This window comes from Peromyscus maniculatus, chromosome 8, assembly GCF_049852395.1.
Source record: "Peromyscus maniculatus bairdii isolate BWxNUB_F1_BW_parent chromosome 8, HU_Pman_BW_mat_3.1, whole genome shotgun sequence".
Lineage (NCBI taxonomy): Eukaryota > Metazoa > Chordata > Mammalia > Rodentia > Cricetidae > Peromyscus > Peromyscus maniculatus.
Genome location: NC_134859.1, coordinates 60,088,552 through 60,101,718, shown reverse-complemented (window position 1 = coordinate 60,101,718; position 13,167 = coordinate 60,088,552). Strand labels below are relative to the sequence as shown.

Sequence of the window (13,167 nt, the reverse complement as noted above, 5' to 3'; positions counted from 1 at the left end):
GTGTGGGCAGCTAAGGAAGGGCCCCACGAGCCCTACACCCCACATTCCAGGACCCCCCCCATAGCCAGCCTTTTTTCCAGGGGGTGGGAAAGAGCACCTCAGAGAATGCTTATGAGGGTCCCCTGAGGCAGGCGGGGAAGGATGTTCTGCCAGACCCGGGGGCCATGGTTTCTGTTCTTACGTGGTCCAGACGCCAGGCTGGGGGCTCGCCAGCCCCCGTTGCCACGCCCCCCTGCAATAGAGCCACATCCTTGCCGTCCCAGATGTGAGGTGGGTTCTGCTGGCCCCTGGGAGCCCAAGTCCCTTCCTGAGCTCAGACCGTCGAGAGCTCAGTGCTCAGGAGCTGCGGGTGGAGGTGGTTGTTGTCTGGTTTTTGAAGACTTCTTGTGTGTTTTTCTTAAACAGGGACACTAATGTGAAAGTGGAGTCCTTCCCCTGTCCAAGGTGAGTGTCTTACAGTGGCCCTGAGAGGAGAATGTTCCCTTAAGGCCAGAGTGTCTGTGGCTTTTTGGCCTCAGAATGGCCAGAGAGACTGTCAGCTGAGGGATGCTGAGGACTACGGTGGATGGACATGTCCAGGCCTCCAAGGGGAAGGAGGGGCTGAGAACGGTGCCTCGGAAGGGTTGTCCAGTGGCTTTGGGATAGATTCCTACATGGGATGGAGCTGGTTCTAGTAACCAGAAGGGGAAGTAACCGAAAGTCCACTTCCTTCCCTGGAGGGAGGAATTCCTCAGTCTACCCCTTGCTTTCCTGTTTGCAGTCAATTTCTCTCTCTCTTTGTATTTTTGGCCAAGGCTCCAGGCTGGTATATATCTTCCCCATATGACAGGAGATGCCTCTACCCAGCCATTGCTGGGAGGGACAACCCTAGGATGGTCTCTATGCTCCTGGAGTGATACACTAGTGAACTCCTAGTGAAGCCACCCAAGACCCGCTGTAACCCCCACCGCCTCCGTGAGGGCTTTCAGGAGTATGAATGAGTTGGGACCAAAGGGAAGGGTGCATTTGAGCCCACTTTGTGTTAAACCTGTTCATGAGAAAACAGAAGAGAAAATGGGGGTGTGATAGTGGCCTCCGCCATCTGTGATGGACTTTGCTTGCTTCTGTAGCACAATGCTTACACATGGCTTCTGGGGCCACCCCCCCCCCTTGTATTCGGCACCCTCCTCATCGTGAGTGTAGCCATGGGCGAGTGGGTTTCCCACCCTGACTCCAGCCTGTTTTCTCCCCTCTGTTACCTGGTGCTTGTTCTCCATCTCCCCTTCCTTATCTCCTCAGGGAAGTCTTGATTCTGGTCTGCAGAAGGCTCCTACTCCAGCAGTTTGGGGGTGCCATCCACTACTCTGATCGTTCAGGCCTGCTGTCTCACTGGCCACCTGCCCAGCAGACCAGCTGTCTGCTCCGTGTCCTGACCTGGCCATGGCCTTGCTGGCTCCTTCTCCACAGACCTGGAAGCCCCAACCTCTGCTCCTGACCTCCCGAGGGGACCGGCGATCAGAGTCAACCGTCATCTTGTTTTACCTGCTGGAAAAAGAGTTGAACAAGGGGGATTCTGGGTCCCGGGGGGGGGGGCTCAGCGAGAAGCCGGGGAGCTTGTCTGCTCAAGACACTGAGGGGGTTGTGTGGTGGGGAGGAGAGGTGACTGCAGAATGGTTGGTGGGTGCAGTGTGTCTTGGGGTCACAGTACAGTGCCATCCTGTCCATGGTGGGAGGGCTGCTTTTCCAGGAATTTCCCAGCATCCTCCAAGTTGTATCTCACTGCTCCTGTGATAAGTACGTCTGACACATCTGCTGGCCCAGGCCTAGGGGGCTCTGTCCCTGCTGCTAGGGTCCCCTTAGGGAAGGCTCAGGATGGTGGAAGCTCAGCGTCAGAGCTGGGTGTGTGCCGGACTGGCTGCATGTTTCCATGACTGTAGTCTCAAGGTTTTTCCTGTCGAATTTTACACAAGCTGCTGATCATCCTTGGGGAGAGAGAAGCCCCAGTAACTTTTCTCCTTTGCGTGGATATTTTTCCTGTGAAGGAACAGGCAGCCGGTAGTGTGAGAAGTCTAGGGAGAACACACGGTCATCTCAGGGGTGTTTGTTGGTGGAGGAAAGCTTCTGTCTGGGCAGGCTCATCTGGGGTCCAGCTCTCCACTTTTGTGAGAACCCAGAAAAGACATAGTTTGTTCAACCCATCCTTTAGGTGGGAGAGAGGGGAGAGATGTCATCGGGGAGGGGTGTGACTTGACAAGTTTTGGTTAGGCCGGTGTGTGGCAGTTGAACTTAGCATTGGAAACAGTATGGCGTCTCTCCACCTGTGCTCCCGGCATCTGTGAGGGGCCCAGGACCGCTCCGGGGCTGCTTCTAGGCTCGGTCCCCAGTCCCGTTCTTCCCACTCCAATGGCAGGTCTTCAGGCAGTTGTCCCATCTGCAGGGCTCCTGGAAGCTGGGCCCCATGAGCCTGTGCTTTGTACACCACAGACCATCCGCAGTCCTTGCCATGGCCGCCACCTCTGGGTGAGCCCGCTCATCCTGAGGAGCTCTCTTGGGCCCCTCAGCCTTCCAGGTTTGCAGGGCAGTTCAGCTGCAGGGGATGGGGTGGAGCATCTGCCAGGCCAAACACCGGGTCTCAACAACAGGCACTTGAAGATCCTGCCCCATTAAGTACACATCGGCCTCTGGCACAGGGCTGCTCTGGATCTGGGCTCCCACTTCAGTGAGCAGATGATAAGCTTTCCCACCCAGGGCGTGTCTGCATAGGCCTCTGTTCCCAAGCCCAAGTACAGAAGGGTGACAGAGCTCCTGGGGCTGCTGTGGTAACTGTGTCCCCTCTACTTCTGTCATCCGATCCTTCCTTCCCCACACACTTGCAGCCAGGGGAGAGATACCGTGCCCTGCACTCCGCTTGGGACTCCTGCCTATGTGAAGGACTCGTCAGGTAGGATTTGCTCTAGTTAGAAGGTCAACAGAATGTCCATTTAGCTTTTATTAAAAGCCAGTGCGGCGGCACCCACTGCTGGAAGGAGATGAGTGGATTCTGGCAGCATTCTGCTTGAACTTGAAAGGTCACACTGTGTTTTCTTTGAAACTATTACAGGACTCTGGCTCCCTTCTCTTGGTAGGACTGTTTTTACCTTTGCTCGGTGGTTGGACTATGTTGCATTATGGTCTGGGTCCTCAGGAGCTTCCAGGTTGTCCCATGCTGTCATATCTGGAAACCTTCTAAGTCTTCTTGTCCCCACTCACTGCTTTGGCTGGTTCCCTGCAGGTATTAGCTCCAGGTCAGGTGTTGCCTCTGCTTCTGGGCCAGTGGACAGGAAGGATGACTGTGTATAGAGGGATGGAGAGGCACTGGGCTGGGGTCTTCACCCTTGGTTTGCTGTTGAGATACTCTGGGCAGGATCTGAGCTGCCCCTGCCCTCTGGTCAGGTCCCTCTCCATCTAGCAGGTCCATCCTGTGGCTTTCCAGGGTACATACTCGCAGCCCAGCTGGAGTCCTCTGTTGAGCAGGAGAGTAATGGCAGGACCCAGCCCGCTCTGAGCCCTCTGGATGGGAGGCTGTTCCTCCCACACTCTGATCCAATATTTCCTTTCGTGGCCGTTCCCAGTCTCAGGGCTTAGAGTCTTGCTGAAGCTTCTGCTTATATTTGGGGACATTTCCACTGTGGCCCCCACAAGGGGTTCTTATCCTGGTCACAACTCTGGCTCTGGGGGACTGCCTGACTCACTGAAGAAACTATACTTTGCAGGTGTTAATAGGCACCCAGATGCCTCCAGTTCTGTTGATACATCAAAGCAGATGTGGGCGGGAGAGCTCCAGATAGATGCTCCTAGCCAGAGTTTCTGTCTGTGATTATGAATGTCAAGTGGCATTTCTTGGAAAATAACCTGCGGTTCAGTTTTATGGGCACTATCTGATACTCGAGGCTTCTGGACCGTCTGCCTCTCATCCAGCCGTGCCATCCTCCCGACCGGCCGAAAGAACTTGCCTGAGGCCACACAGCCACCTAGCGGGCAAAGCTGTTACTAGACCCACAGCCTCTGGCCCGCTCCTGTGTGCCAACTGTACTTGCTGTTGGTGGAGTAAACAGGCACGTTTCCTGGGCCTGGGGTTGGGGGAACCCTGTTATCGGGGATTTCTACACTGGCAGGGAGGGGCTGAGGTTGGAGGCTGTTGATGGGGCCTCGGCTGTGACCGTTGAGAAATCTCGGTCAGTGAGGAGCCTGGGGCTTGAGTGAAGGAAGTGGAGGTGAGTCCATCCAGCAAAGTGCTTCTTGGGCCTTCAGTGACAGGGCCAAAGTGACCTGGACGAAGATGCATTGGCTTCCTTGTTTTTAAATCAGGACAGAAAATGATAAAAAAGGAACCAGTTCTCTGATCTATCTTCTCTTCCTCTATCTCCATCCCTCCCTTCCTCCTTTTGGTGGTGCTGGGAATGAACCCAAGGCCTCGCTCACGCTGAGCGAGTCCCCTGCCACTGAGCTGTAACCCAGGCCTTCTTAAAATGGAGACGGGGAATAAAAGCCCAGATCAGGTGACCAGGCAGGACACAGGCAGTTTCCTTTTCCTCCCTTTGACCCTTTAAGGTGCCAACTCAAACATTACCTTTTGTCCATTGTTTCTTAGTCTGCAAAGACAGCTGTGTTGTGGGGGGTGTGTGTGCCTGGGGTTCAGATAGAGCTTATGGCTTCTGGGCCAGCAGGGACCAGGTCAGTCAGCCATGCTCTGGACCCCCATGCTCTTTCCCCAGCTTCTAGTTACCCCTCAATCAAAGGCAAGGGCAGGTTGGTACAGTAACCAAGGCTGTTCCCACTGCTTGGTAGAGGGCCTCTGAGGCATCCCCTGGTGTCTGTCTCACCACCAGCTCTTTGCCCACACCCATCTCACGTCTCTTCAGCTGGGTTATGTGCTCCCTTGGGAGAAAGACACCCCCCCCCCAGCCTAGGGCAATCTGCCTAGTGAGCAGCAGCTGGGGAAGTGGCTTTGGCCTGGGCCTTACCGTCCCTGGGGAGGGTGTGCTCTGCTGGAGGACTGGAGTTAGTTGCCCTTGTCTTTGGCTTTGTGACATTTCCACACGGAAGGGTGAAATCCCCCTTCTTGCCCCTTAGCGTGTATGCCCCCCTTCCTCCTTGTGATGCCACCTTGGCTGAATCTTGTCCAGTCCCCAGGGTGCCGACATCTCCACGTGAAGAGATGCCTGTGTGGTAGAGTCTATGAGGTGTAGTGTGGAAGTGAACCCTGTGACGATGACTTTTCTTTGCTTCCTCGCAGTGAGGAGGTGATTTGTAGATCCTGACTGCCTATGGAATGTAAATAGTGTACATTTAATTTATTGCTATGGTAGCACATTGTATTTGTTAATGTATAAAACAAATTCTAAAAGGTTGACAAATGTATATTTTGTTGCTTAAATGTGTCTTTGCAGAAATTGACAATAAATAATAACATATTTTGTGTCCATCAGAGTTCATGTTTCCTTGAGTAGGGCACCAGACTTCAGCAGGGCCTTTCATTGAAGGTTGGGTATTAGCTGGCTTGAACCTGCTTTAAAAAAGGTTTAAATGTGCCGCCATATTAACGTAAACAAATAAGCAAGCCTGGTGCTGGGAAATAAGTTTGTTGGATAAGATTGCTTGCTCGGTAAGCATGAGGATCTGAGTTTGAATCTCCAGCACCCACAAAAAGCTGTGCATGACTGCACATGCCTGTGACCCCGCGTGGGGGAGGGGCAGAAACAGGCAGATGCGGAGAACTTGCTTGTCAGGCAAGGGAAAATGGCAAGCGTCCCGCTTAGTGAGAGACCCTGTAAGAGTGAGGGGGGGGTGACAAATAATGCCCTGCTCTGGACATCGTGTGCCCAGGAGTGCAAACCTGCACACTCACATGTGTGCTCTACATACACGTACAACACACATGCACACACACACACAGAGTCAAACTAACTATGACTTAAAAAAATCGGAGTTTTTGCTACTCATTTTGAACAGTGTCAGACTGAATCTACTCAGGCATGGACTGATGAGAGCTGGCTGAAACTCCTCGAAGCGGGACTTGAGTATACCATCATCCCCACCACTCCCCATTGTCCACCTGTCTGCCATTCACCCATTCTGGTTATTTGTTCAGTCTCTGTAGTCTCTAGATGAGACCCCCTGCTGCTCAATGACTTGTCTCCTTGCTGTAATTTTTCCCCTTTCCCCGAGTTCCTCCTCAGATTCTAGGTTCAGGGATTCTCCTCTGACTAGATGTCTTCCCCCGACTTGCAAATGGCTACACTTAACCTGTGTGCTTTGATGGACAGCTTGGGTGTAGATTTGAAGGCAAGAGGCAGTTTTTAAGCCCCTGTCAGGGACTTGTTTTGTGATCTCGGGCAAGTTATTCAATATTCTGGGACCTGAATTTTCTTTTATGTGCTATCAGAAATATAACCCCTGTGGAAAGCATGAGAATAAAAATAAATTCCTAATTGAGGAAAAGCTTTGATAAAAAAAGTTTTGTTTGGTACCAGGGATTCGGTAATAGTGATAATCCCAGTAGTAGCAGCGGACATTTACATAGGTAGCCAGTTTGCTACAGTGATTTTCTAGTCCTTAAAAGTACACCATGGGAAACTGCAACCACGGGGTGTATGGGAAAGATGGGCTAGGTGCATGACACTCCAATACACTCTTGGTGACAAATAAAGACATAGAAGCTTAATAAAACTGGTGACAATTCACGCATACTAATGATTAAAGGCATACTACATGACTAACATGTATTAACTTCAAACAGGCCTCAAGTTTGCTTGTGGAGGCCAGCGTTGGAAGGGTTGCCACTGTGAGGAGGTAGGGGAGCCGTAGTCTGAAGCTAGATGAATGCATGGGTCACAGAGCACACGGGCTACATGGAGGCAGCTGGCTGATGTTTGGGGTCTGTTGTGTGTTTTGTGTGTGTGTGTCCTATGCATCTTGATGCACCTGGGTGCAGTTGCCTGTGTGCATCTGATATTTCTCAGGGACACAAATGCAGAAGCAAAAGCCCAAGCTGCCCTAGACTAAGGCTATTTCCCGTCACATCAACTGCACAGGACCAAGGTTACCTTTTAAAAATGCGTCTTAGGGCAGACTCGATTTTAATCTCATCTAGTCCCCAAATAACTCATCGAGACGGGTGTTACGTCTCATGCCACGTCAGGGGTCAGAATCACATCCCATTTTAGGGCCGGAACCTGATAGGCCGACGAGGACAACAAGGTGAAGGTAAGTTCTAGATGAGTGGGAGTGCTGTGCACACAGTGGGGCAGCAGGTGATCTGTGTGTCCGTGCACTTGGCTTCTGTGTCCCGGGTGGAGCCCCACGCCTGCAGTGTCCTGGGCTGGGGGCTGCAGCCCCTGTTAGACAGTGCCCCCTCTCAGGGTCTGAGATTCCAAATGAAGCTCCATCTTCACACAGCGTCTGCTGCCTCTCTGCACCTCATGGTTTGGGTACTTCTCGGGTCCACCTGCTCTCCCTGGAAGCAGGATGGGCATGGGGCGGGGGTCACTTACGGAGAGAGTCTTGTAGGGGCTGAATTCTCTCCTGTGTAGAAAGTGCTGTACAAGGCATGGATGTCATTCACCTGGGCCAATGACTGTCCCATCAGATTTTTAGACCCCACTGGCACCCAGGAATCCTACCTGTCATTCTAAATGCCTGCTCAAGCGTTCTTTTCCAGCAGGTGGGCACACCTAACAGCTTGGAGGCTTAAGTTCTTAGGATTCTTAAAAACTGTGCCCCCCTCCCCGGTCCAATAGCTTGGGACATTCTTGGACATCTTGGCATCCATTATTCTGCCTATACAGGGGAAAGGTTTTTCTGACCAGCCCTCTTCTACTTGCTGTATAGTGGGGTCCAAAAATAATATCACTGTGTGGTGGTATTGTGTTCTCCAAAATATTGTGTACCCTCATAAACTTATCTGGGGTCAGAGAACAGAAAAGCCACTAGATACTTAGGACAGGCAGTGGTAGCACACGCCTTTAAACCTAGGATTCCAGAGGCAGAAATCCATCTCTTCAAGGATACAGCCAAGCATGGTGACTCACACCTTTAATCCTAGAAAGTGAACCTTTAATCCCAGAGTGGTGGTAGAAAGCAGAAAGGTATATAAGGCATGAGGATCAGGAACTAGAAGCTTTTAGCTGGTTAAGCATTCAGGCTTTCTAGCAGCACAGTTCAGCTGAGATTCATTTGGATGAGGACTCAGAAGCTTCCAGTCTGAGGAAACAGGATCAGCTGAGAAGTTGGCCAGGTGAGGTTAGCTGTGGCTTGTTCTGCTTCTCTGATCTTCCAGTGTTCAACCCAATACCTGGCTCAGGTTTGATTTTATTAATAAGAACTTTTAAGATTCCTGCTATATCACTGTCCAGTTATATAACTCTGTAGTAACAAAACAACCCTATTTCAGTTCAAATTCAAAGCTTTTTTTTTTTTTTTTTTTTTTTTTTTTTTTTTTTTTTTTTTTTTTTGAGACAGAGTTTCTCTGTGTAGTTTTGGTGCCTGTCCTGGATTTCACTCTATAGTTTAGGCTGGCCTTGAACTCACAGAGATCCACCTGCCTCTGCCTCCCCAGTGCTGGGATGAAAGGCTTGTGCCACCACTGCCCAGCTCAAAGCTTGTTTAAAATCTCACATTCAGTTCAAGGTTCATCTCACCAACCCTTGGGTGGAGGCTGGCATCATGGGACAGTTGTCTTGTTGGGTTGTGTAATCTCTGATAACCAGACCTCCCCTGCTCCTCTGGTCCCACTTCCTGACTAGGCCTCATCCAAGTTAAAACTAAATCTAAACCAGTTAAGGATTCCCGCCCTCAGTGGATATTCAGGGCTCTTCTTTTGGTCTTGACACCCAATCAGTTCCTCTTGGTAATTTTCCACCTGAGAAAACTGCTCACCTTAAAACTTGGCTACAAATTCCCACTGGTCTCTGTCTTGTTTACAGTTGGGTTCCACTTCATTTCCTTATTGCAACAGTTTTGAATAAAGTCTCCTTTGTTTGATGGGCGCAATTTTTCTATGCTTAGGGGCTGGTCTACCCTCCCACTAATGCCCTTCTGTAGATCCGGAAAGGGGAATGGTGCATTTATTAGGGGAAAGGCCCATGGGGCAGCATGGGGAGGGAGCTGGGGAAGGTTGGACAGCTGTCAGTGTGATGCCTAAAGGAGAGACGGAGGGGTCGAGGGCTGGGCACTTGACAGTGCACTTCTACAGGACTTCTTCAAGGCCATCTGGGGGAGTCGTCAGTCAAGCGGTCCACTAGAGGAGCCCCATATATCCAAAGAATGAGCCTGTAATCATCACCCATGATGCAAACAGACACTGGGTGGGAGTGGCTGTGGGAAGGCTGGCTTCAGTGTGGTTCAAACCCAAGACTCAAGGTCTGATGGGCAGATGACATAGGCCTAGTCCTGATCTGATGTTCAAGGGCAGGCGAAGACTGATGTCGGCCAGCTTGAGCAGAGAACATTGTCCTTCTTCTCCCTTGTTGCTTTCAGGCCCTCCCTGGATCGTAGGATTCCAATTTCCATAGTGAGAGCTATGGTTCCTCAGTCTACAGTCAAATCAACTGATTCTGGATGCCCTTTGTAGATACATCCAAAAGGAATGTTTTATAAGCTCATCCCAGTCATGTTGACCTGGTACTAGTCATCACACAGGTCAAATGCAGCCACACCTTCATCAAGCCTTTCTTCTTGTGTTGCCTAGGGGAGGAGAGGTGTGAGTGTGTGTGTGTGCGTGTGCGTGTGCGTGTGCGTGTGCGTGTGCGCGCGCGCGCGCGCGCGCGCGCGCGTGCTCCTGCTGCTTTTGCTAGTTCTGATGGCTCATTTCTGCACAGTTGTTGAGGCTCCGCTTGTTTCCAGTGGTCCTTTGGATTTTAACTGTGGGATTGGTGAGTCATTGCTAGGGTCCATTCCAGAATCTTCTCTTAGTCATTTAATGGTACACTGTGTGCTCCCATGCAGTCACTCCTTATGGTAGCCAGAGGAAAGTTCCTGAGAGGACATCTGAGACACATTAGTCACCTCAGGGTAGTGATCTAAGAGGCGGGACTTTCTGTCTGCTTTCCTCAGGTGCAAATGACATCAGGCTGTGCGGGAACCTCATAGAAGACTTTCCAACTTCAGGCCATCCCCTTCCATCCTCAGAACAGAGGCTGTTCCATGCATAAGCATTGCTCAGGGAAACTTTCTCTAGCTGTTCAGCCTTAGACTGCATAAAAATTACTCCTCCCCCCGCAAAAAACTGTTTAAAAAATGCCAATTTCAGGTATTATTTGGGATGTTACACTTTAGTTGCTCTGGGTAAGGCCCGGGATCTGCATTTTTTTGTGTGTGTCGGGGGGCGGGGTGCTGGGACAGGGTCTCACTATGTAGCCGTGGTTGGCCTGGAACTTGCTATATAGATAAGGTTAGCCTTGAAGTATAGAGATCTGCCTGCTTCTGCTTCCCAAGGGCTGGGATTAAAGGAGTGTACCATGATGCCCCACAGGATGTGCATTTTTAGATGAACACATGCAGAATTCTTTTGTAGTCCAATGCTTTGGGAACCATGGGCTCAGCTTATAGTCTCTATTTGAAATCGATTCCCTGTGGAGTCGTCTCAGGTTCAGAGGCCTATCTCTCCCCTACAGGGTAGAGAGAAGTCTGTCCTCAACTTACAGGGTGGAGAGAAACCAGTCTTCCACCTATGGGGATTCTTTTCACAGTTAATTATCATGCAGGTGGAAAAAAAATACATATCCTAAAAATCATAGGATTTTGTAGGAAAATGAAAGGGAATGACCAGAGAGATCAGAACAGAGGACGAGTCAAGAAATAGGAAGCTTGAGAGGAGCAGTTTGCTATGTGATTGATGATAGCTGCAGGAATAACAAAGACATCCTGGAATAGGGAGGGGATGCTGGGAGGAAAGATCAGCACCCTGAGGAAATAGATGGCCGAGAACTTGGTGAGGCGAAAAACCAGAGGCTGAAAGAATGGGAGATTCTATTAGAATTAAAAGCAGCTGGGCTTCCTTCTCCAAACCCAAACAGATGATCAGAGGAAAGGTGAGATGTGAGGCCCCAAGAACAGAACAGCTGCCCGAGAGAGCGCATGCTCACACCCATGGGTCGAGTGTTCCCTCGTGCTAATGCTATTAGAGGCAGAATAAACAGGGAGGCAGACTCAAGAACTGAGCTGGTGAACTGGCTCCATAAAGTGGATAATAACACCAAACAGTCCATTGAAGGGAAGCGATCAGAGCAAGCTGCCTGGAATCAGCTCCATGTGAAAACAACCAGGCTGATGAAGGCGAGCCTGTCTTGGGGATTGCACAGGGCACACATGAGAAGGTGGTAGAAAGTTTGTGCAGGGTATCAGATGGGTTTTAATCATCTCCTTGTAAGACACTGCATACACACACACACACACACACACACACACACACACACACACACACGTGTGTGTGTGTGTGTGTGTGTATGTGAGATGGTTTAGAGCGGTGACTTGCCTCCACTCCTGATGAAACTGGATCTCTGGGTCCCCCACCTGGCAGAAGGGGTGAACTGACTCCTGCAAGTTGTCCTCTGACTGCCACATACATGCCGAGGCAGGCATGCATGTGTGAGTGTGTGTGCATGGGCACACACTACATTAAAACATGTAAAAGAAATTAAAATTCCAATTTTTAGGTTTTATAAGAATTTATTACTAATAAGGAGTGTGAGGAAAATTACAGAAAAGCAGACTGTGGAGTACAGGTGAAATTCAGCTACACACTTCAAACATGATAGGGAATAAGTGGGAGAGGATGTGTGTGTGTGTGTGTGTGTGTGTGTGTGTGTGTGTGTCTTGTATGTATATATATTGTTACTTAAGACTCCAATTTGAGGACACCATTATTAACAGCTAGTATTTAGCAGGATGGTTTTGTAACAGGGATCAAAACTAGCTCAGACTAGTTTAAGTCCTTAAGGGGGCGTTTGCTAACAAGAGACAGGCATCTCTCTGCCTTCAAAGGACAGAAGCGACATCTCTCTAGCTCACCTCTTATTTCTGCTTTAGGTTTTCTGTGTTCTTTTGTTTGAATTAAGTTGTTGGTTCTTTCTTTACAGATCCGTGACAGCAAACAAGTATTGTATATTAGCTTTACTCTCGTCCCGAGTCCATCTATACCAGCCTCAGTGCTAAATTCCCCTTCTCTGTATAAATGGTGAAAATAGACCCAGACCCATTAGCTCTGTGCTCTGAGCCGGGGGCCCTGAGGCCCTGCAGAAGGGAGAGGGTCTTTTCTTGTCCTCCTGTGCTACTTAGAGCAGTTTAGGCTTCTGTGGCAGGCTCTTGCAGCTCCTACCACATGGGCACCTTCTCACATCAGCCCTCTCTGCCCCCCTGACCCGCTAAAATCTCATTCTTGTCTTCACATCCTCAGTGATTAGGCAGTCTGGGAGTGGACTGCTTCCAGTGAGAAACCTCCCTGGGAATAGAGGACAGATTTCCAGGAAATCCCACTGGTATGGAATGAGATTTACCCATCCAAGAGCAAAGCCAGGCAGAGCTGAACCTTAGTCCTTGGGTGGGACAGTTCTTCCTGGGGCTCTCGCCCTCACTCTAGGGTTAGTGGCTGTATTGCCATTTCTGACAGTCCTTAAAATTTTTAGTTAATAATTCCTTATATTAAAACTTTTCTCCTCAGGTTACGATGAGGATTTTCTCTCGTGACAGGGCCTAGGCTGGTAGACCAGCTTTCTTAGCATCTCTCTGGAGAAGCCTTTCTGGCCAGGGGAGCTGTCTCAGTGGGTAAAATGATTACTGCTCAAGTATGAGGGCCTGAGTTCGGACCCCCAGCACTATTATAAATAGCCAAGGGTGACTGCAGTGGGTAGTTGTTCCAGCTTTGACCTGGAAGTACTACCTACATTGAGGCTTCCAGTAACTGTCATGCCTACCTATGGCCTGCCCCTGAGGTGCAGCCGAGACAGGAGCCTTTAAGACCCAAGATCCAGATGTGCCAGCTCTCTTGGCTCCTGGTAATCCTGGATGTTGGATGGTAGACCGAGCAGAGTTCTCCAGAGAACACCCCTGGACTGCATTTCACCTCTTCCGGATCCTGTAACCTAATCCTTTACTTGTTGTAAGTAAAACCCCCAAATAAACCTCCCTTTTCACTACGTGGAGTTGCCTAAA

At 50.1% G+C, this 13,167-nt stretch overlaps 1 protein-coding gene across 11 annotated transcripts in view; it reads left to right on the top strand.

Annotated features, from left to right (window-relative positions):
• Positions 1-5,443, top strand: part of Rap1gap2 (RAP1 GTPase activating protein 2) — a 227,712-nt gene extending 222,269 nt beyond the window's left edge. For all 11 annotated transcript variants that reach the window (XM_015996156.3, XM_042282377.2, XM_042282379.2 and 8 more), the window contains 2 exons: positions 406-444; positions 1,279-5,443. In XM_015996156.3, coding sequence (XP_015851642.1) covers positions 406-414 — 9 coding nt within the window. In that variant the 3' untranslated portion in view covers positions 415-444; positions 1,279-5,443. The remainder of the gene's footprint in view (positions 1-405; positions 445-1,278) is intronic.
• Positions 5,444-13,167: the final 7,724 nt, after the last annotated feature.